This window comes from Rattus rattus, chromosome 3 (assembly GCF_011064425.1).
Source record: "Rattus rattus isolate New Zealand chromosome 3, Rrattus_CSIRO_v1, whole genome shotgun sequence".
NCBI lineage: Eukaryota > Metazoa > Chordata > Mammalia > Rodentia > Muridae > Rattus > Rattus rattus.
In genome coordinates, this window is record NC_046156.1 from 38,517,984 (window position 1) to 38,539,651 (window position 21,668).

General features: G+C 45.6%; 1 protein-coding gene across 1 annotated transcript in view; it reads right to left on the reverse strand.

Annotated features, from left to right (window-relative positions):
• Positions 1–406: 406 nt before the first annotated feature.
• The window catches only part of Alg14 (ALG14 UDP-N-acetylglucosaminyltransferase subunit), a 72,544-nt gene continuing 51,282 nt past the window's right edge, over positions 407–21,668 (reverse strand). The window contains exon 4 of the mRNA XM_032897399.1: positions 407–1,432. Within this exon, the coding sequence (XP_032753290.1) occupies positions 1,202–1,432 (231 nt within the window). The 3' untranslated portion in view covers positions 407–1,201. The remainder of the gene's footprint in view (positions 1,433–21,668) is intronic.

Below are 21,668 nucleotides of genomic sequence, written 5' to 3' on the forward strand. Positions count from 1 at the left end.
GATAGGAGACACGTGGCTTAATCTCTAGCACCAGAAAATGGTGGCAGCAGCAGCAGCAGCAGCAACAACAACAACAACAAAAAAAAAAAAAAAAAAATCAAAGATTGAAAGCAAAGTGTGGGGACCCTCACAAGTATGTCATAGTCCACAAACCTAGGCAAGTGGACCCACTCTCAAGCGGGTCTAAGTAGGCTCATGTCTGGCTTTGTCATTTCCTAGTCATGTGATCTATAAAACAGGGACAGTAAAGAGTCTCTATGTCATTGAGTCCTTCCAGATTGAATTAGGTGTTAACTGAAGAGTGCTTAAATACCTGGCATACAGCAAGCACTGTATAAATGTTTATGAATGCACCCTTCACGAGGCACGCACAACCATCTCAAAAAGCTAGAGACAATTACAGCCATTGGAAAAAAATTAATGTTTTCTTCATGTTTGAAAATTTAGATTCCTGACCGATAGAATCATGCTTTTATTATGAAGACGCTGCTATTATATTTTAACCAAACAGATTTTAAAATACAGTCTGGATCCAGGCCCACAACACATGAAGCAGACTGAAGAATAAATAAAGTCACTGGCTTACAGTCAAGAGAAATCTGTGGAGTATAAATGCTCATGAAACCAGTTTAACAAACTGCTTCCTGTATGCCGAGATGGCTCTCTGAGATGCTTCCCCAGAAGGATGAAAGCCTGACGCATCGGAACAGGACCCGAGGGATGCCTTGTTCTTTAGCTCCCCCTTTCCTCACTTTCCTGTCCCCAGTTCCTCACACCAAGAACTCCTGATCCTCCTCCCTCGCCTCCTGAGAGTGGGAAAGGATGACGACAGCTACCCCCAACCTGCCTTATCCTGTTCTTTTCTTTTTATAATGTAGAACACTTTTGTTTTATTTAAAGCTGTAAAACAGGAAGTGTTTCTAAACATACACACTCTATATTTAGGTCAAGGGAAAGAAAACCCATGGCTGTAAGAGTCCAGAGAGAACCTTCGAGTAGTGTTAAACACTTGTGCAGATACCACATAGCTATTTGGTGCGCGTTATATGCTCAAGTTTGTCTTTCTTCATTGAGTCATTTGTACATTTTAAATTCTTTACCATTGATAATTCTTTGGGCATTTGAAAAGTTTCACAATAGAGATAGATTAGTAGATATTATCAGTAATTATGACGCTCTCAAGACTTAGGGTTGCCATTTGTCAAACAATTCGCCCCAGGTACACAGACTTGGGGTACTTCTCCTTAAGAGTAGGCCACTGAACAATGAAGTAATCAGAGAGGTGCCACAGAATCTTCCCAGACAGGGACAAAGTCTCCACTCGGCAGATGCTCTCAACGTAGACAATGATCACTTTCTTTATCCCGAGGATCCCAAGGAGCAGGGCAGACACACAGATAGGAACACATGTTCCTGGTCCATTACACAGCACCTTAAAAAAAAAAAAAAAAGGCCACATCAAAATACAGAAAACTGTCTTCAGTCGACCATTTTGAATGCAACACGCTAATCTTAGAGATTTATTAATCCAGTTACGTCTTTCTTTTAAGAACATGGTCATGACAGTGTGCACTGAAGGCAATGTTCTCAGAAGTCATGCGGGGCTTTGAAGTCTTGGCTCTCTTGCTTGCCAGCTGTGTGACTTGGGGTGAATCACTGAACTTCATCCCTCTGTTCTTCTCTCCCTCCCCCTTTTCTCCATCCCTCTCTCTGTCTCGGCCTCTCCCTCTCTGTCAGGGTATGCTCCCTGATGTGTGTACATGTAGAGGCTAGAGGTCAGAGGTTGACACTAGGAGTCTCCTTGTTCTGTTCTCCACTTTATTTTTTGAGACGGGCACGTTCACCGAATCTGGGGCTCGCCATTTTGGTTAACTGGCTGGCTAGCCCTGAAGTCCCACATCTGTCTCTCTACCCACCCATGCAGGGCTACAGGCTCTGTGGCAAACTTCTACCACAGCGGTTGGTGATTTACTTAGCACTCGCTGTGTGGAGTATTTTACCTTTCTCTGAGCTGCGTGAACCTTCAGTGTCCCACAGTACAGAGAAAAGCAGAAAACAAAACAAACTATGATCCATTCAGTTTTCTTTCTTCTACGTATGTTCTTAATGTGGAAGAAAATGCTTCCAATGACTACGATGCAGTATCTTTTGGGGCTCCGACCCAACAAACAGGACATTTGGAAGGAAGGCTGCCACCTAAATGAAGACTTCTTGTCGTTTTTGTTTTTGTTTGTTTTACTCAACAGAACTGAACCTGTGCCTATAACATAGAAGGGCTTTAGTATTTCTGGAATTCTGCTATTATCAACAGAAAGCCATCAATTTAAAATAAATTGGCTGACTAATCAACCAAGAGAAATAACAGTTCCAATCACAGAACAACTGCAAAAATGTTTATTGGTCTTTGAAGAAATGACAGGAATCTTACTTCATAGACTTATTAGTAAGATAATTTATTATTGCTTGAGAAGAAGTATTTAATACAAAATCTTTGTCATATGCTCATAATGACTCAATTAGTAAAACCCAATAAATCATTGTACTCCACAGCTACCAAACAGGAGGCTTTTGCTTGTCTACACATGCCTACTAGCATCAATGTCACGTGATCCTTCCAAAACCATATCCACAAAACATCAGCAACTCTTCCTGAAGGATGAGCCTCAGACACAGGGTTGAGTGTCCTGTGCAATGTGCAATAGGGATTCTCACACGGACGAGCAGCCTGGCTATGGGCAAACGTGGCAAGGTTCGCAAGAACTTGATAAAAGTCCTTGTGCTAAGCTCCATCCTTCCTGCGAGTATGAGTCCTAAACACCACTCCTCGACCTCTGCTTAGTCTCGGGTGGGATTGATCTTCCGTCTTTCATGGAGAAAGTTATCTTCCAGGTCAGCAGTGATTAAGTGGAGCCAAGATCCAGCCTTTCATCTCCATTAGATTGACAGACCCTCAAAGCAGCAGGGTGTAGACATGGGACTAAGGTTGGTGGAAGCGGTCCATAGGCTGCAGACAGACCAGAGACTGGGCTACAGCAGTAGATCTCACCCACACTATTTCTTAGCCACTCACCATGGCTGTAGACCATACCAAACACGACATGTAGAATACTTTAAGTATTGCCTGCAGTGATAAGAAGGCAATCCGCTTGATTGGTGGTAGCGAGCTTATATGGCTTCAGGCTACATTTTTATTTAGTTATCCTCTTAACTTAAAAATGGGGAAATCAATCTCAAAACTCCAGTTTGCCTCTATGGTTGTTTGATACCTACAAACTCACTTTGATTCCTTTCCTGGTTTTAAAGTGCCCCCCTTCCCACCCCCAAGGCTGAAGGGCCATCCCTGTACATCACAGGATGGTCAGCTGATTCCTTGGCCTCTGTCTACAAGACTCCTGTAGTCAAGGCAACCAAGAGGGACCTCAAGCACTGCCACATTGGTCCTGGTAACAACTCCTGTATTAGTTTCTCAATCTTCCTCAAAATGGTATAGAACAAGACTAAAGTCACAGCTTGCTGGGATTTCAGTAATGCAAAACATGTTTCATATGTTCTTTTTAGAAATGACTTACATAGCCACACATATTCACCTCAACTTAAAGCTATTTGGTTTGCTTCTCGAAGTTCTGTATCTCCACCCTTGAAGGCACCTACCTTACTCTAGAAGGCACAAGTAGAGCAAACCTACAAAATCATAAGCAAGTCAGAGGGGAGCACGATCTAACCAGGGAGAAGTTTTTGAGTTGAGTTGTCCAAGTCCCTCTAGCCTGGGGTACAAGAGGTAAACAGGAATTGGGGAAAACAATAATCCCAAGGAAAACCATTTTTAATTAATCACAGACTTTAATTCTAGAAGCAGCCTAGAATTCTTTTAAAATGTGGATTATGATTTTATTATTCTAAAAGCATACCAGAGAGACTTACTCCAAGCACTGAAAAAAAAAGTCACTGGGAAGCTTTGTGTTAAACAATTTTACTGTAATGGCTGACAATGCTAGTTCTCAGGGCCCTCCCATCCCTGCCCTGGCCGCTGACTCTTGGCTTACTTCAAAGGCAGTCTATAGTCTGCAACAGAGCAAAGCTGCCTACAAGGAAAAGAGGAGGTGGGAGCAAGGGGTATGGAAAGAGAGCGACTTTTCTCTGCTCCCGTGTGGTGGACTGTAACTTGACTGTGCACACCTAACCAGACACTTACAGGCATGTGGCTGACTAACATCATGGCTGTCACCACAGGTTTTTCTCTTTCACACAATATATTCTGATTCTGTTTGTCCCTTCCCAGAAGTCCTCCCAGACATTCTCCATCTCTTTCCCTACTCACTCTGTTCTTTCTCTCTTCCTAAAAAACAAAAACAAAAGCAAGAAACAAAAACTCCCTATAAAAAATGAAAATCAAAACAAACGGGCAAAAGATAAGACAAAATAAAAAAAGAAAACAAAATAAAAAGTCAAACAAAGCAAAAAGTCTATTAAAAAACCTACCATTGAGTTCATTTTAAGTTGGCCAACATCTGACATCTGTTTACGTTTTCTCAGGAGAGCTAGTCTATCCTTTGCTCCCAGCTCAAGTGCTTGAAATGTTCTAGCCAGCTATAAGGAAGGGACATCTGAATCCAGTCTGACCAGAGCACCGAATTCTTCTACCAAATGCCTCTGGTTCAGGGTAAGTACACATGACAAGTAGAAGTCACAAGACTGGAGCATCTGATGGCCTCCTGACTGAATGTGTCTTCTCTTTTTCCTCTCCTCTCCTCCTCCTCTCCTCTCCTCTCCTCTCCTCTCCCTCTCCTCTCCCTCTCCTCTCCTCTCTTCTCCTCTCTTCTCTCCTCCCTCCCTGTCCCCTCCCCCTTTCTCAGACAGGGTGTTGCTATATAGTCCTGGCTGGCCTAGAACCTATATAGCCTAGTGTAGCCTCAAACTCATGGCTTACTCCTTCTCTGTGCTGATATTATAGGTAAGTCCCATCATGCCTGGTTAGAGCAGTGCTTTGTCTACTGTCTGGAAGCCAGATGGGTGTGGACCTGGGACTCTTGACATCTGGCTTGCTGCCATGTGGGGAACTTGAGAATAAAGCCACTGCAAAGACAAGCAGAGTTGAGAGATGAAGACAAGTCAGGTTTCCTTTGAAGACAGGGTTTAAGATCTATGAATCCAGCTGTGTCTGAAGGGATCCAGATCTTTCCCTAGACCTGCCAGGCATGTGAGGGGATATGTTCTATCTTTGCTTCAGTCAGTTTTAAATAACATTTCTGTCACTGGCAATAAAAAACACCCTAATCGTCATAGTCCTTTATTTTGACTCACTTTCTATCTAGCCCCTGACTACTGGCAGTGCCAACCATTAGGTGTTCAATGTGTATTTGAGGGGTGAATACATTGTGAAAGTCAGAAGTGTGAGAACCGCACACCAAACGTAATGTCTAAGAAACAGAAAGGGGCCAGCCTGCCATAAAGGCAGAATCATGAGTAGAAGCACCAAGGACCCAGAACAGCCATCAAGGTTTGCTGTTCTGTACACAGGTCAAGTCCTACTGGCTGGAACATAACACCTGCATGTATAAAAAGACATGCTTGACTTTATTAGTTTGAACTTCACCTCAGACCAGCAGGAATCCCCTCCCAACATTGGAGCCAGAGTTGAGACCTTTGGGGTGCCATGTTGGTCGTCAGTCAGATGGTTTAGGTGGATCCAGCCCAGGGCATGTGAAGGTAAGACCGGAAGACCACAAGGCTTCATTGTTAGGTGATGAGGCAGAGATGCAGAGCCTGAAAGTCACTTTCTGAAGTCCCTTGCTGGTAGAGGAGGAAGCTAGAGAGACATCAGGAGCCCAGGAGCCTTGGGGACACAGCTGTAGGGATGGTTCTGTTGTGCTCTCAGGAGCAGGGATAAATCAGAGAACTGGCGCCCTCTGTCAAAACTGAGCTGTCTCAGGCAGGGGGCTATTGGAGGTCACAGGTTCCATCAAATTCTGTTACACTCTGCAGAAAGTTGGACAGGGAGGTGGCAGGCACAGGCATGCTCATGTGGATTCTGAGATGAGGAGACACAGGAAGAGAAGCTCACTACAGCTTAACAGGAAGTGAAGCTGGTCACCATGTTAACAGTAGCTGGAGAGGCCAGATGCTGCATGCCTTTAATCACAGCTCTCGGGAGGCAGAGGCAAGCACATCTTATCTCTGTGAGCTCGAGGGCAGCCTGGTCTACATAGCAAGTTTCAGGGACAGCCAGGATTACATAATGAGGCCCTGTTTCAATAAACAAAGTTGTATCTCGATTCTAAAATCTGATTCTGGTAGCAGGCCAACTCCATTTTTCATAGCACAGGATAGCCCCTTCTGGGCCCCTTTTGCAGTGGGTAGATGGACTAGTAACTTGGTCAGATGTCTGTCTCCATCTGATTAGGGGCCAGTGGCTGGAGAAGAATCTGCCGCAAAGGTGCTGCTGTCAGAGGTCAGCACCCGCTGTCCCAGCCACAGCATCTTCTGTCTAGCAGCGGTGGCAGCAAGTGTCCCCAGTAAGCAGCCCTGTGCCCATGGGGTTGGGGCCTGGCTCCACTGCTCGGCTCCTATGTCATCCCTCTGTTTTATGTGGCTACTTCATTACATCCCCACAGTTTCAGAGTTCTCGGTAGCATTTCCCTCAGTTCTTTTTATGCAGTCAGTCAGAATAGAGGGTGGCTCGCTATGGAGGATGCTAACTAGTCTGAGGGAACAAAGACTGTGAGAGCAGCGAATGCAGAGTCAAAGCTCCACAGCACATTGTGGTAGCTGGGCCTCCTCAGGCAGGGCCCAAGCACTGGCCCATTGCCCAGGAAGGAGAAGGCAGAAATAGAGACTCCACTGTAAAAGGGGGTGTGGCGAGTGTCCCAGGTGTACAGAGAAAATCAGAAAAAGGCCTTCTGATGAGGAGGGTAAAAGCAGTCACACAGACACCCGAGAAAGCTGAAACAGACGCATCTGAGATACTCAGGGAGGACAAAAGGTAGCACTGTTGGGAGGATGGACGACATGTGTCCAGCAAGGCTGGGAGGAAGCCTGAGAAGGGCCGTCAGTCAGTGTGCAGTCCTGTGGACAGCAGGCAGGAGAGGATGTGTAGCAGATGGGGTGACGCATGCACTTGGCTCATGTCGTGGAACCTTGCATTTCTTCTCTTTTACGTTTAGCTGTCTGAGTGGTAACAGACAGGAACATCTAAATATCAGGACCAATGTGAAAAAACCAAATAAATCCTAAACACTTGAATCAGTTTGTAACCCGCAGGGTCTCTTCCAGGTCTGCAGCCAACACTGCCGTGCACAACTAAGCTCACTGTGTGTCTGTGTTCCACTACAGCCTGGCCAACTGCCTTCATTTTCATTGTGTAATTCATACTTGTTGATTTCTACTGTACTGACTTTAGAGATGGAGTTGAACTGACTGAAGGGAAAGGAACCTGTGGTTTTCAGTTAGAGCCAACCTCATGCTCTACGTCTGCTGCCTCTCAGTCACTTTTGTATTTCTCTTTACCCAGATAAGACGTCCATATCCTTTTAAACTACGTTGAACGGTAAGCACGTCACAGACTTTACCTAAGCTGCTGTACCAATGTTTTAAAGGTTCGGGCTCCTCAGGGAGTTACTTGCATGTCCTAGTTGGCAATTCAATCACTGTTCACAACTTAACCGAGTTACTGGAAACTCTCTCAGGCCTGTGCGATCTTGTCTAGTTGTTAGGTTCCCAAACTGATAACCAATCACTGAGCCTGCTCAGACAGAACTCCCTACTCACTGTGTATCCACAGTCCATTACGGGGCTGAGTGACAGCCATAAAAAGGAGGAAATCCTCTAATTTGTGGTAACATGGATGGAACTGGAGGATGTTAAATAAAGTAAACCAGGTACAGAATGACAGATACTGCTTATTCTCAGTCATGCGTGAAAGCTAAGAAAGTCGATTACACAGAGTGCGTAGAACTGAGGTCACTGGAGGGCAGGGAGAGAGCAGGAGCAGAGTGGGTAACATGTCACAAAACATGGTTTTACGGGGGAAGGTTAGTTCTGATGTAAGACAGCATGGAAAGATGATTATAGGAGACAGCAATTCTCTATTTAAAAATAGCTACAGGAGGGCTTGGGCTATCATTTTCCAGCATATGGAAATTATAATACTTGGTCCTTATACACTGTATATCAAGTTATAAGATTATACTATGTAAATGAGTAAAAGTATCATATATCTAATTGTTTCAAAAAGATGTGAAATAAGATGGTGCTTCTGAGCTCGGGCTTGGCCATCATGCTGGCCTGGATTGGCTACTGAATGGAGATGTGACTTGGGATAATGTCTTACCCATTCCATGTCTCACTTTCCCCATTTACAGGTTCACCCATTCAAGAAATAGTTTATTAAGCAAAGGGAACGTGGCGGTTTTGCTCTGGCACTCAGGATGCATGCATTAGTGAACAAGAGTCCTGTTCTCACAAAGGTTACATTCCAGCAGGTAGACAAGAAGTAACAAGATACATATATGTGCCTGGAGAGACCTGAGCACGATGATAACATCACCAGACCCAAGGCTACACGGTTTGGACATTTGGACTTGTTGGAGGCTGTTTTCTCCACCTGTGAGTATAAAGTAGATAAAGGAGCTGAGAGGTCATTGGTGCCCACACTGTTCCAGTTTAATTTCCTGCAATTGCTTGGCTAAGCCAAGGACTAGAATAAAATAAAGACTCAGAAGGAACAAAGGGATGGGGTAGCTTTATCGTCCAGTAAAGTACAGCTTCTGCTCTCAGTTAAGGAAGGAGAGTCTTGTAGTTTTCTGTTCTCTGTGCGAACACACCAAAGGCAAATGCTCCTGCCTTCTTGGTCTTTTTAGTTTTCATTGTATTTTTAATCCACTGAAACGTTTTCAACGAGTTCTATAAAGGCGGTGGATCCAGCCTTTGTCCTTATGCCTTCCTCACACTGTATTAGGTGGGGCTTTCTGATGCCAGCCTGCCAGGGCTGGAGGGGGTCATATAATCCACTCTTTGCTGGCCATTTTAATATACTCATACAGCCTACACAATACTAATACCTCTTTCCCTGTGGGATATGATCTATGCTTAGCGGACGCTTCATGCCGTGAGTGCACTAAACCATTCTACAGAGACGATGCTTCCCTATGCCGTCCATGGGAAAGCTAGATTATAGACAGAATATGGGATTGCCAATGACTTATAATCTATAGAATGACTATAAAACTACACTGCAGACCCTGGCAACTTAAGGATATGATTTTTTCTCTTTCTTTAAATCAAGAACCTTTACCATTTCACTTACAGGAAGCACTTTACAGATTTTCTTTGACATACCCAAATTGTCAACATCCCAACCTTTGAGCTTTAAGGTCATTCTTGAACAAAATAAGGGTTAATGAAACATAAGCACAACGATCCTGTGACTGTCAATCTGATAACAAAGAAGGCTTATCCGTGGCTGATGTAGGTAGCATCCACAGAATGGGTATGCATGCTGGACAAGGGAAAGAGTCACATCCTGGGAGGGACAGGGGCGAGAAAGCCAAAACTTCTCACCCTACTCAAGACGGTGAACAATTTAAACCTTATATATTTTGTACTTTTAGAATTTTAAATTTAATATTTTCAGACTGTAGCTTATCATGAGTATTGAAATTTCAAAAAGTGAAACTTTGGGTGGGAGAGGGCCCTGAACTTCATTTGCATCTTACAATGCTCTGTGAGGTTATTTTCAAGTTTTAGAAAAAAAGCAGAAAGGACAGAGGAATTCATGGACAAGCGCACTAATCACACAGCTCATCCATGAATGGGCTGAGACTCCAAGACACGAAGGCAAAGTCCGGGTTCATCTCCGCTCACGTTGGTCCACCTTAGGCCTGTCAACCAAATCCCACAGTAGCTGGAAGCAGGGTGAAGAGAAGGCAGTGCCAGGGTGAAGTATCAGTGAACGGCTATTGAAGATGGAAGTCTGGCAACTGCTGTGAAAGGATTAGCACTTGAACAGAGATCCGTGGTGGCCCAGAGATGCTACTGCAGTTAGAATGACTGGTCGGTTGGCTACTTTTGCAGTTGTGAGAAACAACTGAAAGGAGGAAGGGTTTGTTTTCCTCGTGGTTCCAAAGGGTCCACTCACTCATGGCAGGGACCATATGCCAGAGCACAGCACTTTCTACTGGCACAGAAGAGGGAGCTGAGTGAGGGGCTGGGGCACGCAAGGCCTTACAGGGCACTCCTCAGCAACCCACTTCCTTTGACAATGGCCCTACCTCCTGCTTTGTATTCACTCCCAATAAAGCCACCACATGATTACCTAGTGAGGTAGTAACCCAGTCACTGGATCAGCCTCCTCAGTCTTCACTGTCTCTGCAGACACTCTCAGAACCGAGTACAGAGGTTTGCACCCACACTCCCAGGCCTTTCCCAATCAAGGTCAGCGGACAGTGAAGATCAACCACAACAAGCAGTAACACCTTTCTGCACAGCAAACAACGCAGTGGGTAGCATTTCACAAATGAAAACAGAATACCTTCGAAACAGGAAGAACTGGCTTGAGTTCAAAGTAACTAGGCAACTCCTGGCTTCTGTTGAGGACCCCTCATATGCAGGTCAGTGATGTCTTCCCCATGACGGTTCCCCATTTTAAAACATTCCTGTGTATTACATTTCTATTTTGCTGGAATAAAAATCAGCTGCAGTTTTCCTTAAATAGCCTACGTGCAAGCTAATTCTATACAATAGAGCGATATTAGATTTCTTAATTCTAAGACAAAAGGATACATAAGAACACTGATGAGAGAGAGAAAGAGAGAGGGAGAGAGAGAGAAAGAGAGAGAGCTAATTTTGTACTGGATAGATACAAAAGAGGGAGATTAGATTTCTTAATTCTAAGACAAAAGGATACATAAGAACACTGGAGAGAGAGAGAGAGAGAGAGAGAGAGAGAGAGAGAGAGAGAGAGAGAGAGAGAGAGAGAGAGAGAGAGGAAGCACTGGAGGGCAAGGTACAGAAAAGAGAATTCAACCAACTGACCTGTATCAAGCAGCTGTGCTCTAGTTGACTCAACAACACAGTACTTGAATCAAAGTCACACCTTGAAGGAATTGCTACCATCTTCTAAAGAACACACTTTATTCACCCTCTGTGTGTTTGGGGTCTCAGAACTCTTTTTCTTCTCAACATTGCCCATGTGATTCCCAGCATCCGAGCCATGGAACATGGATGCTGTTAGTAGCTTAGCAGTTTCTCTGAGGTTACTACAGACTTTAAGCTCATCTGACGATGCTAAGTTTGCCTGGCTGCACTAATGATTTAAAGTAGGAGCATCATTAGGATCTGAGGGGTTCGAATAGTTGATCACTACTCAGAGACAACCCCCCCCCCCAGCACCACCAAGCAGAAAAGCAATTCTAGCTAGGCTGTGGTAGCATACACCTTTACTCCTAGCACTCGGGGGGGGGGGCAGAAGTAGGTGGATCGCTGAGTTAGAGGCCAGCCTGGTCTACAGAGCAAGTTCCAGGACAGCCAAGGCTACATGGAGAAACCCTGTCTTGAAAATTAAAAACAAACAGACAAACAAACAAAAACCAACCAATCAACCAAACAACACCCTCCCTCCCACCCCTGTCTTGAAAATTAAAAACAAAACAAACAAACAGAAAACCAACCAATCAACCAAACAACACCCCCCCCCCAAAAAAAGGAAACGAAAACAATTCTAGTGGTTCTGAAGCCTCCAAACCATATTCCTCCAGAGATTCTTATTTAAATGTGAAGTCTCTCTAGATCAGAATCCTTAAGTCTAAGGCCGGGAATATATACTTTCAGCCAGCTGATTTGGCATAAATCAGCACTTGGAAATTTCTACTCTCTTGGAAGAGGCACTGAAGGCTACATTCGCTCTTATAAGTGGGTCTGTGTGTGCTAAAGGGAGAGTAGCAAGAGAAGCACGGTGGTCAATTAGTTCACTTTTCTATTGCTGTGACAGGACACCATGATCAAGGCAACTTCAGACGGAAGGGTTTACCCAGGGGCAGAGATCCCTCATGGCAGGGAGTCATGGCAGCGGGAGGCAGACGTGGCAGTAGGGACAGCAGCAGGAGGCTGACGTGGTAGTAGCGACAGCTGAGAACTTACATCTCGGACCACAAACACGAAGCAGGGAGAGCTAACTCAAGTAGCTAACACAGAAGGCCTCAGAACCTGTCCTCAAGGACATACGCCCTCTAGAAAAGCCACACATCCTAAGCCTTCCACAGTGACACCTACTGGGAACCAGGCATTCATTCCGAGTTGGAGACTATGAGGGACACCAATCATTCCAACTACCACAGTTGGGTACAGAGGGCCCCACCATGGAGGCAGACAGCTTAGCTGAACACCCTGCATATTCAACAACAGAGACAGTTCAGCCAGAAACCTTTTTCCATGACAGGTAGATTCAGCTGCCTCTTACAAAGCAAGGACTCCTGGAGGAGACACTTATCCTAAGACCTCAAAGCTTGCTCCATAATTACCCACAATGCTTTTGGAAAGGTGATGGCTTTCAGAGAACACGGACAGACAGGATGTGAAGATGGCTTTCATTAAAAAGACGGGGTATCCCGTTCTTCTCAGCCATTCAACTGCTCAGCGTAGTTCCTGATGTCTTATCCCGTCCCGTCTAAGAGCATGTGGGAGGGGGTTTGCGGCCCACGCTTGGCATCACAGCCTTGGATTTTGGGGACACAATGGCGAGAGCCTCTCTGAGGTGGGCCGTTCAATCTCTCAGCACAGAGTGAGGCCCTGTCAGAGCAGACTTTATGGGCATGGGCAGCAGGTTTAAATGAATCCAACAAGTAATTTGGCAAAGCACTTGGCTGACCAAATGCCAAGGTTTCTTTAAAAAGAGATTCCCAGCCACTGTGAGAACTCTCTAGGGTTCCTAATTCGTATATGGAGCTCCCAGTTGATATGCTAGGGAGGAGAGAGGTGAGGACACTTCGGAGTCAACTGTTTCCTTCCCGCCTGTGTGGCCGTGTGACGTGAAGCTGTCACTTCCCCTGTCTCTGCCGACCAGTGGAAGAGCATGTCAAGCAGCCCTCTCCCACCGGGGCACAGTGCAGATTAACTGGACGAAGCCTAACCTTCTCTTCGCTGCTGCAAGTCCCACATGTACACTCTGTTCTGCAGTTTCTCTGCCTGCAGCTGCCTCACGGCTAAAAAAGATGGGTCTGTGAGCTTGGAGGACAGGTCCTGTGGCGTACGCTGTTCTTTCCAGCTCCACGGGGCCTTTGTTGATTGAATTAGTCTCCCTCCTCCCTCCAGGCCAGCAGAGGCACCACTGGGCCACAGTCCAGGCATCTTCCGCTCAGCAGTGGCTTCTCAGGTTCTCTTTAAGCAGCTTGTGAGGGAAAACGGGGGTAGAGACAATAATAATACACAAGAACCCCTACGTTTGTGTGGTTCCGCTGAGAGGGCTGACAATGTTCACTCAGCTGCTTACTGGTAGGATTTCTCAGGGTAAGACTTAAAAGTCTTCTATGAGATTTAGACAGTCCCTTAGGGTATAAAATGGAACGATCTTAACCAGGATTAAATCACACTTCCTGAGTGGCAGAGCGTTTCCAGGGAGAGTTAGTGCCATGCAGCCTTCAATCCGCTTGCCCATTGTTGTTCACGGTTCCTACCTCCATGGCTGTCCAACCCCATTCAGCCTTTCCTGGCAGCCCACCATGGAGTGAAGTTTTGAAACAGAGCGGGGTCTGGAAACAGAAGCAGGCTCCCTCTGGGTGCAGGAAGTGATGGCAGCGGGACTGGACGGCACGAGAGGGGACAGAAGCAAGGCACCGTGAGCTCGACAGACATGGACTTTAAATTCAACATTAACTATAAGCTGGGGTGCTAGTGTCTGTGTGGCAACTCTTCCTGCAACCAGCCCTTCGCTTTCAGTTGTGGTTTCTTGTGGAATTTGTGCGGGAGGAGAGGGTCAGCAGGGCTGAATGATCAGGATCTGAAGGCTGCAGCCTTGAGCTACCTGAGTTTCTGTCTTGTCTCTGCTACCTAGCTGTCAAACTCCGGGCTAAGTTCAACTTCTTTCTATGCCCCAGCTTCCTTATTTACCCAATGGGGTAAGAATGGCAGGTGACTACCTCACAGAATTGTTGTGGGGACCACGTGAATTAAAATGTGTACAGTATCATCATGGTACCTGGTACTTTCCTTGGCCCTCGAGCCTGGGACAATAAATCAGCCTCCGGGGAACTCTGCCCATTGGTGCGTATTCAGTCCATAGCACATGCTTCTCTGCATGGAGCAGGCCGCAGACGTTTCAAGGGGACCTGCAGAGAAAATGCTCACTCACTCTGCAGATGCTGGCCAGTTTAAAATCACAATACCTGGGCAGAAGCAAAGGCTTTGTACGGCGAGCACCTTCCCAGACATGAACCGAAGCTTCTATAACAAGCCGTTAGGTAAACACCTATGTCCATTCTGGACACTCTTTAAAGGCTGAAATGGAGGCTGGGGAGTTGGCTCAGTGAAAGTGCTTGCCTCACAAACATGAGGACCTGAGTTTGTATCTTCAGGAGGTAGGAATGGGAGGCGGAGCTGAGAGGATTCCTGAAGTCCACAGGCCAGGCCTATGCAGCACACAAAGGTCAGTCGAATGCAGAAACTCTTCTAAACACTAGCTAGGAAAGAGTTAATGAACAACACTGATCGCTTAAGCACTTAGGAACACAGGAACGAGGGAAGGAGGAACAGTACTAACTGTTCTAAAGCCCCAAAACCGACTCCTTTTTCTACCCTGCAAGAAACAGCACATACTCTCCTTTCCTTGATCACTGCTTTTAGATTGCTGTTTCAAAATCTGAAACTCCTAATAACATCCTATAAAAATAAACCACAAGGCAGCCCATTCCAGAGACCGAATTCCCTCCATCCTAGGCAACTTTTAAAGCAAAAGACGGCAGTTAAAACAAAACAAACAAAACAGACTTCAGTTCACAAAACAAATGTCTGGCTTAGTATCCCATGAGGTATGTGGGTTTGTTAGATTTTTTTTCTTTTTAAGTAAAATGAGACTTCAGGCACTTTATTTGAATATTTAGATATAATTATGCAGGAGACAGAGAATTTGTTATATTCTGGCATTCTTGAAAGCATGTGCCCCCCCAAGTGTCCCCACACACACTGACTTGTTTTTATTATGTCCCCTTCTTCTGCCTCTCAACTGGCAAATGTGTGTGGAGGGCTTCATCCTGAGGGGAGTCTCTGTAGTTTGACTCCTGGCAAGGCCCTGTCTCGTCAGCTATGGTGGTCCCTCCTGGGATCCGCTCTCTAAGGTGATTCTGAGCCTTCAGGAATAGGGCTCGGGCAGCCAAGTCATATGAAATCGTATCTTAATAGCTGCCCTACCGGGCTGGAGAAATAGCTTAGTGGTTGAGAGCACTGGTTGGTCTTCCGGAGGATCAGGGTTCAGTTCCCAGCACCCACACGGCAGATCACAACTGTCTGTACTCCAGTTCCAGAGGATCTGACACCTTCACACAGATGTATGTACAAGCAAAACGCCAATGCTCACGAAATCAAAATAAATCAAAATAAAAAAATAGCTGTCCTACCTTAATTTGGTTCTCCCTTTTCTCTTCATACCTAAACCTCCTGATTCTGCTCTGACAGCTTCCTCAGTGTGGTCTTCCTTGCTCTGGATTTCTCTTGCCCCTACCGGATGTGGCCTGTTCCTCTCACCTGACTCAAGCAGGCCTCCTGCCAGAGGTGCATCGCTCCCTTCTGTTTCATATTTCATTTCTCTGATGTGTGTTTACCTTAGATGCAACTTACTCATGTCATTGTTTATGTTCTATGGCTTCTGGCTGACCAGACACCCGGATGAAAAGTCCTTTCCAAAAACTCAATACGTACCTCAGTGCTTTACATGGTTGCAGTTTCAAGACTCCCTGGGATTATTCTCTCTTAGTAGAGTATTGTTCCGGGTAGTGTAATGACACTTGTTAGCATTCTGTCTAAGCTCCACTCCACAGCCAGGTATGCCTGACACTATAAAAGGGGCTGCTTGCCCCCTTCTCACTCTCCTGCTCTTACCCTCTTCTCCCTTTGTCCTTTCTCTCCCCATTCCCTTCCCCCCTCTCTCTCCACGTGCTGTGCTCATGGCCGGTTTCTACTCCTCTCCCCCCCCTTCTTCCTCTTCCTCCTCTTCCTCTCCTTCCTCTTCTTCCTCTTCCTCCTTCTCTTCTTCTTCTTCTCTCTCTCTCCCCCCTCTCCTCCCCCTCTCTGCCCCTACTACCCTGTTAACTCCCCTCCCCATGTCCTGAATAAACTCTATACTGTATCCATAAGGCTGGTCCCTCTGGGAAAGGGATGCCTCAGCATGGGTGCGCAGAACATAATCCCCCCTCTCTTTATCTTTTTTATAAACACATCAACACTGAGTGCAAGCAATAGAGAACTACATTCTCCATAATGCAGCCTGCTTGTGGCCACACACTCTAGATGGTGACCTGCTGACATCAGGTAAACCAGTTCCATAATTCTAAAGTATACTTGAGTTCCCAGGGCCTTCTTGTCCAAATTAATGCATTTTGAAACCCATACACTGGATTAGCAATGAGTTAGCCAGGATGAAGTAATTCAAGCTGTGCACACTGGAAATCAAAAGCTTTAGGACCAGGACTTGTAGATTAAAGAAACAAAACAAAAATAGCAGAAGGAGAAAAATGACCAAATGAGAGGTTCAGAAAGAGACAGAGAGATACTGTGCCTACTGAATGCCACTCCTAGCTCAGAGCGGTTGACTGAAGTCCACCTCTCTCATGCTCTTTGTAAATAGTGCCTCATTTGCACGGCTGGAGGACTGTGTGTGTATCTGCATTTTCCAGGTGAGGGAGCAGACAAGCACTCTTCGAATTGTTTACTATGGCAACCAGTGGTCAAGTATAAAGTTCAGTCCCTGTTTCACTAGAGCAGAAAGAACTCCCCAGATCTCGGGAGAGATAGCATTAATAGCGGCACCTCTTAGTGTTCCAGCTCTGTTCCCCACACTGGGGCAGGGCAGGGCGGGGGAGGAGCCTCCCTGGTCAGAGCAGGCCGAGGCTGGTCGGTCAGCTAGGCCAGCCCACAAGTTTTCTTCCTTCCTTCCTTTCTTCTTTTCCAAACTGAGCTTGTTGTCTGTCTGTCTAACATCCATCCATCCATCCTTCCTTCCTCTACACTTGACCAGGGTGTCAATAGAGAACAGACCCAGGGCGGGCACACCAAGAAGCTCTACGATCTAACTTGGATACAGTGAGCCTGAAAGGCTGTATCCTCTGGTCAGGCTTTCTGTGTTAGCTGATAAAGCTAATCATTTGATCTCTGCACCTTACTCCTAGAATTTTTTTTTTTCCAGTGCAAGTGAATGCCAGGCAAACACCCTCCCACTAAGCCACATCTCTACTCCTGTATCTTCTATCTGAATTCACTGTGAATACAGGGGGAGGAGGAGTCCTTGAGAGCTAAACACAAGGCACAAATATACATATTCACTCAGTATTTGCTAAATGAATGAATGAATTTGTCAAAGCTCATGTAGTTAATCAGTAGCAGGAAAGGGACTTGAATTCACGTGTAATGGAAAAGTTCCTGATTTTCTAAAATTCCACTTGAGTGGTTCTTGTATGAGTTCTATTTCTGAGCTTCAAATGGGTTGCCAGGAAATTGGAAACACTGGCTGGCCGGGCATCAACTGCCTTAAAAACACATGCATGTTTAGGCCTTTGCTTCTACCCCCGACAGTGGTGAAGGCTGAGTTCGGCACGTCTGTCGCTGTTGGCCACACCATGCCCATGCTGACTTCCGCTCTAGGAACTCGGGAGCTGCGGGAAGCTGTGAGCAAGCAGCTAAGTGACCCAGCAGCAGCATGCAGCAGACGGGGAGGGGAAAGGGATGAAGCAGGGCACGAGGATGGAGGAGCAAACAAGGTGAGGCAAGGGACCCGAGCACTAGGAGAGGAGGCGGAGGCCCATGAGAGGGTAGGGAGGAGGCAGCAGAAAGAAGAACATACAAATAAATCCTAGGAGACAAAGGCAAAAGAGGGAACACGCGCGCACGCACACACAGACACACACAGACACAGACACACACAGACACACAGACACACACACACGGAGGGATACAGAGAGAGATAGTTACAGGAATAGAAGCCAACTGCTTGCAAGGAAAATAGCCACAAAACCATTGTCTATTTCGTCAAAATGATGACAGGTGAGCCTTCTCCTCAACCCAAAAAAGTGTCAGAAATTGTGGTTTGTAATCCCAGCACTCAGGAGGCTGAGCAGAGGAACCGTTAAGTTGTAGGCTAGCCTGGGCTACATGGGGGAGGGGGTTCCTGTTTCAAAAAGCAAAACAAAGCAAAATTAGAACTAAGCAAATACACAAAAAAGATGAAGTTACCGGAAGCCAACATACTAGTGGAAAAGTTAGGGCAGGAGACAGCTCCTCCCACAGCAAAGGGTTAGTTTGAGCTTTAAGGTATCTTCTTCACTAGCAGCCTCCAGCCGGGAAGGCACAGCAGAGTCTGTTTGGCTGGCAAACATCTGTGAGTCCAGCAGGACCCACAGTCACGGAGCTAATGCAGCTGTTTTGAAAGACTGTTGAGTAGAACTCGGAACTGTGTATCACAAATATCATATGAAAACAGGGTTGTCTCTGCCTTTCCAGCAGTTTTTCTGCCCTGTTTAAAGGCCGGGCTTAGCTGACTGCCTCCCCAACCCCCAAGTGGTGCACAAACAATTCTCTGACATACTGTACCCAGTGCAGAAGAAAGCGCTCAAGTGTGAGTGCAAGCAACAGCGTTGGGAGTGACATTTACTAGCTGAAAACAGTGAAATCAGGGCGTTCCAGTTGACGGAGATTAAATGTCAGGATCTCAATGCTTAGCTGAGCATTAACTATGGAAGTTTTTTTGTTTTTTTTTTTTTTTGTTGTTTTTAAAATGGAGGATTCAGTTTTCTATTGTAAGCAGCACTTGAGGAATCTAAAAAAAAAAGATTTTAAAAGTAGGGAACTAGCTTTTGATCTAGGCTGAATGGGGACATACAGATTGTTACTGCACTGCATACTGTGGGTGTGGGTGTGCACACAAGCTATGACCCTGGATAACATTGCAAGCCATTGCTTTAAACCTTTGAAGTTCTGTATTTAATCCTCAATATCTTTATGAGGTGGTTAATATTATTCCCATTTTACAGATAAGAAGACTGGGGCTCCAGAGGAGATTAAGGACTTTACCCAAGACCATGGGACTATTAAATCGAGAGATTTAAGCTCCAGCCACCGACTCCGAAGCCTGTGTAACCAACCTCTAGTTTAGAAAATCAAAGTCTAACTGAGATCACAGGCTTATGAAGAAACACGCAAGCAAAAGTACAGAGACCAGGACATGCACAGATCCGCTGAATAGCTCAGATCTAGGCAGGCCTTGGTGAGTTGTGATGACAAGGGGGAGCCTCTCTCGGGTGAAAGGCAGCAATTCCTTCTTCCAGGCACGGGAGCCCATGCACTTTGATCCCAGCCTTTGGTATGCAGAGGCGGGTGGGGCTCTGTGAGTTTGAGGGGGTCCTGGCGATTCAGGATGAGAGAGAGAGAGAAAGAGAGAGAGAGAGAGAGAGAGAGAGAGAGAGAGAGAGAGAGACCGACCCAAAAAAAAAAAAAAAAAAAAAAAAAGGTGGTGGTGAATTGATTATAAAGCTCTTACTTTGTAAAGATATGTTTGATCCTATTTCCAATGATTTGAAATCCATGCTCCAAAATCATGATTTCTTTTGCATCAACATATGTGACCATCATAACCCTTAAGGCTAATCAGGAAGACAGGTTAGTACCATAGGAGGGCTTGGAGGGCCCATGGAGTACGCTGAGAGCAGGAGCTGATGGTCTGTTAGCTAACCCAGGAGCACAGTTTAGCATGCATTTTATCTTGGCCTGGCTGTGGATTGTTCGTTTAGATCTCCTTGCTGCATTTCCCCCACCATAGCCCTTGTTCAGAAGGCTCCAACATACAGAACAGGATCCAGTGAACACTGTGGCTATGATGCTTTCTGGTCAATCTTTCCTTTGGGCTAAATCTCCTTACGTCTTCCACTGTTTCTCATATAACTTGGTTTCATATTCCTTTACCATCTGGGTCATTTAGTGAACAAGTTCCACTTTGTCAATGGTCCTTTAAAAGTGCAGTGCCAGAACCAAATGTGGTTTCCAGAGCAGAAATACATAGCTGTATTTCCTAAAGCTCCTACAAGGAAAACCTTCTTTTACAGAGAACGGGAAGGAGGGAGGGGAGGAGGAGGGAAAGGGGGAGGAGGGACAAGCTATTTAATCATTGTATCTCACTATGGAAAGATTTCCTTTTATTAAAGCAAATTCTATTTGAATTTGAATTTTTGTTATTGTTGTTTGTTTTGAGACAGGGTTTCTCTGTGTAGCCTTGGCTGTCCTAAAACTCCATCTGTAGTCCAGGCTGGCTTTGAACTCAGAAATCTGCCTGCTTCTGCCTCCCAGGCACTGAGATTAAAGGTGTGCACCTCCTTTGCCTAGATGGACTTGAAATTTTAATTGCATGTATTTCTTTAGTGTGTGTTTGTGTAATATGTAGCAGGGGGTGAGCTTGTGCCACAGTGCACTGGGGCGGTCAGAGGACAGCTTGCAGGCGTTAGTTTTTTCCTTCCTGGGGATTGAGGTCAGGTTGACAGACTTGGTGACAAATGTCTTAACCTGGTGAGCTGTTTTTCAGGCCCTCTGTTTTAATTCTTCACACTTAGAACTAGCTTGCTGATCTCAAATTACTTTTCCCCTTGTTTTTACTTTAATGGTTGGTCTGGCTAAGAAATAGCATTTTATTCATTCATCCATTCACTTATTCATTTGCATTTCTGCGGGGTAAGCCTGCTTGCCGTGACTCTACACAGCGGAGGTCAGAGAGCAACCGGCAGGAATTGGCTCCCTCCTATCATGTGTGTTCCCGGAACTGAGTCCCTGTCACTGGCGTCATTAGGATGTGCACTGAGTGAATACTTGACCCACAGTGATCTGGGAACTGAGCTCTGACCACTAGGCTTCATTAGGATGGGCACCGAGGGCTTTACCCACAGGTATCTCACCACTCTGTATTTTCATTTTCTAACAGCATTTACCTACCAGCATCCCATGTCAGTTTCCAGCTGAAGTGTTTTTCTCCTCATAGCCTCTGTCCTGACGAAGTCAATCTAACTGATACAGAGACACCCCCTGATCCCAGGACAGTCTACTAGATCCTTTGTTCAAGTCAGGTCCAGGTCTCAGTTCAGACTTGGACTTCACCTCTCAGAATCCTGGTCTACACTGTAGCATGAAATTTACAATATCTACTCACTATGGTGTAAGGTTGAACTTCTCTTTATTATTGAGAGTCACAGAGACACTGAATGATAATTAATGATAAAATTCCATTTTGGCTCAAAACATGGAGAGAGAGAGACAGAGACAGAAGGGGGGAGGCAGAGAGAGAGAGAGAGAGAGAGAGAGAGAGAGAGAGAGAGAGAGAGAGAGAGAGAGATTGATTGTAGAAATTGTTATTAGTGAATTCAGGCCATCTAAAATGGTTCTTTTTACATGACATAAGGGAGAAAGGAGCTACTGAATCTGGTATTTCTATCAGC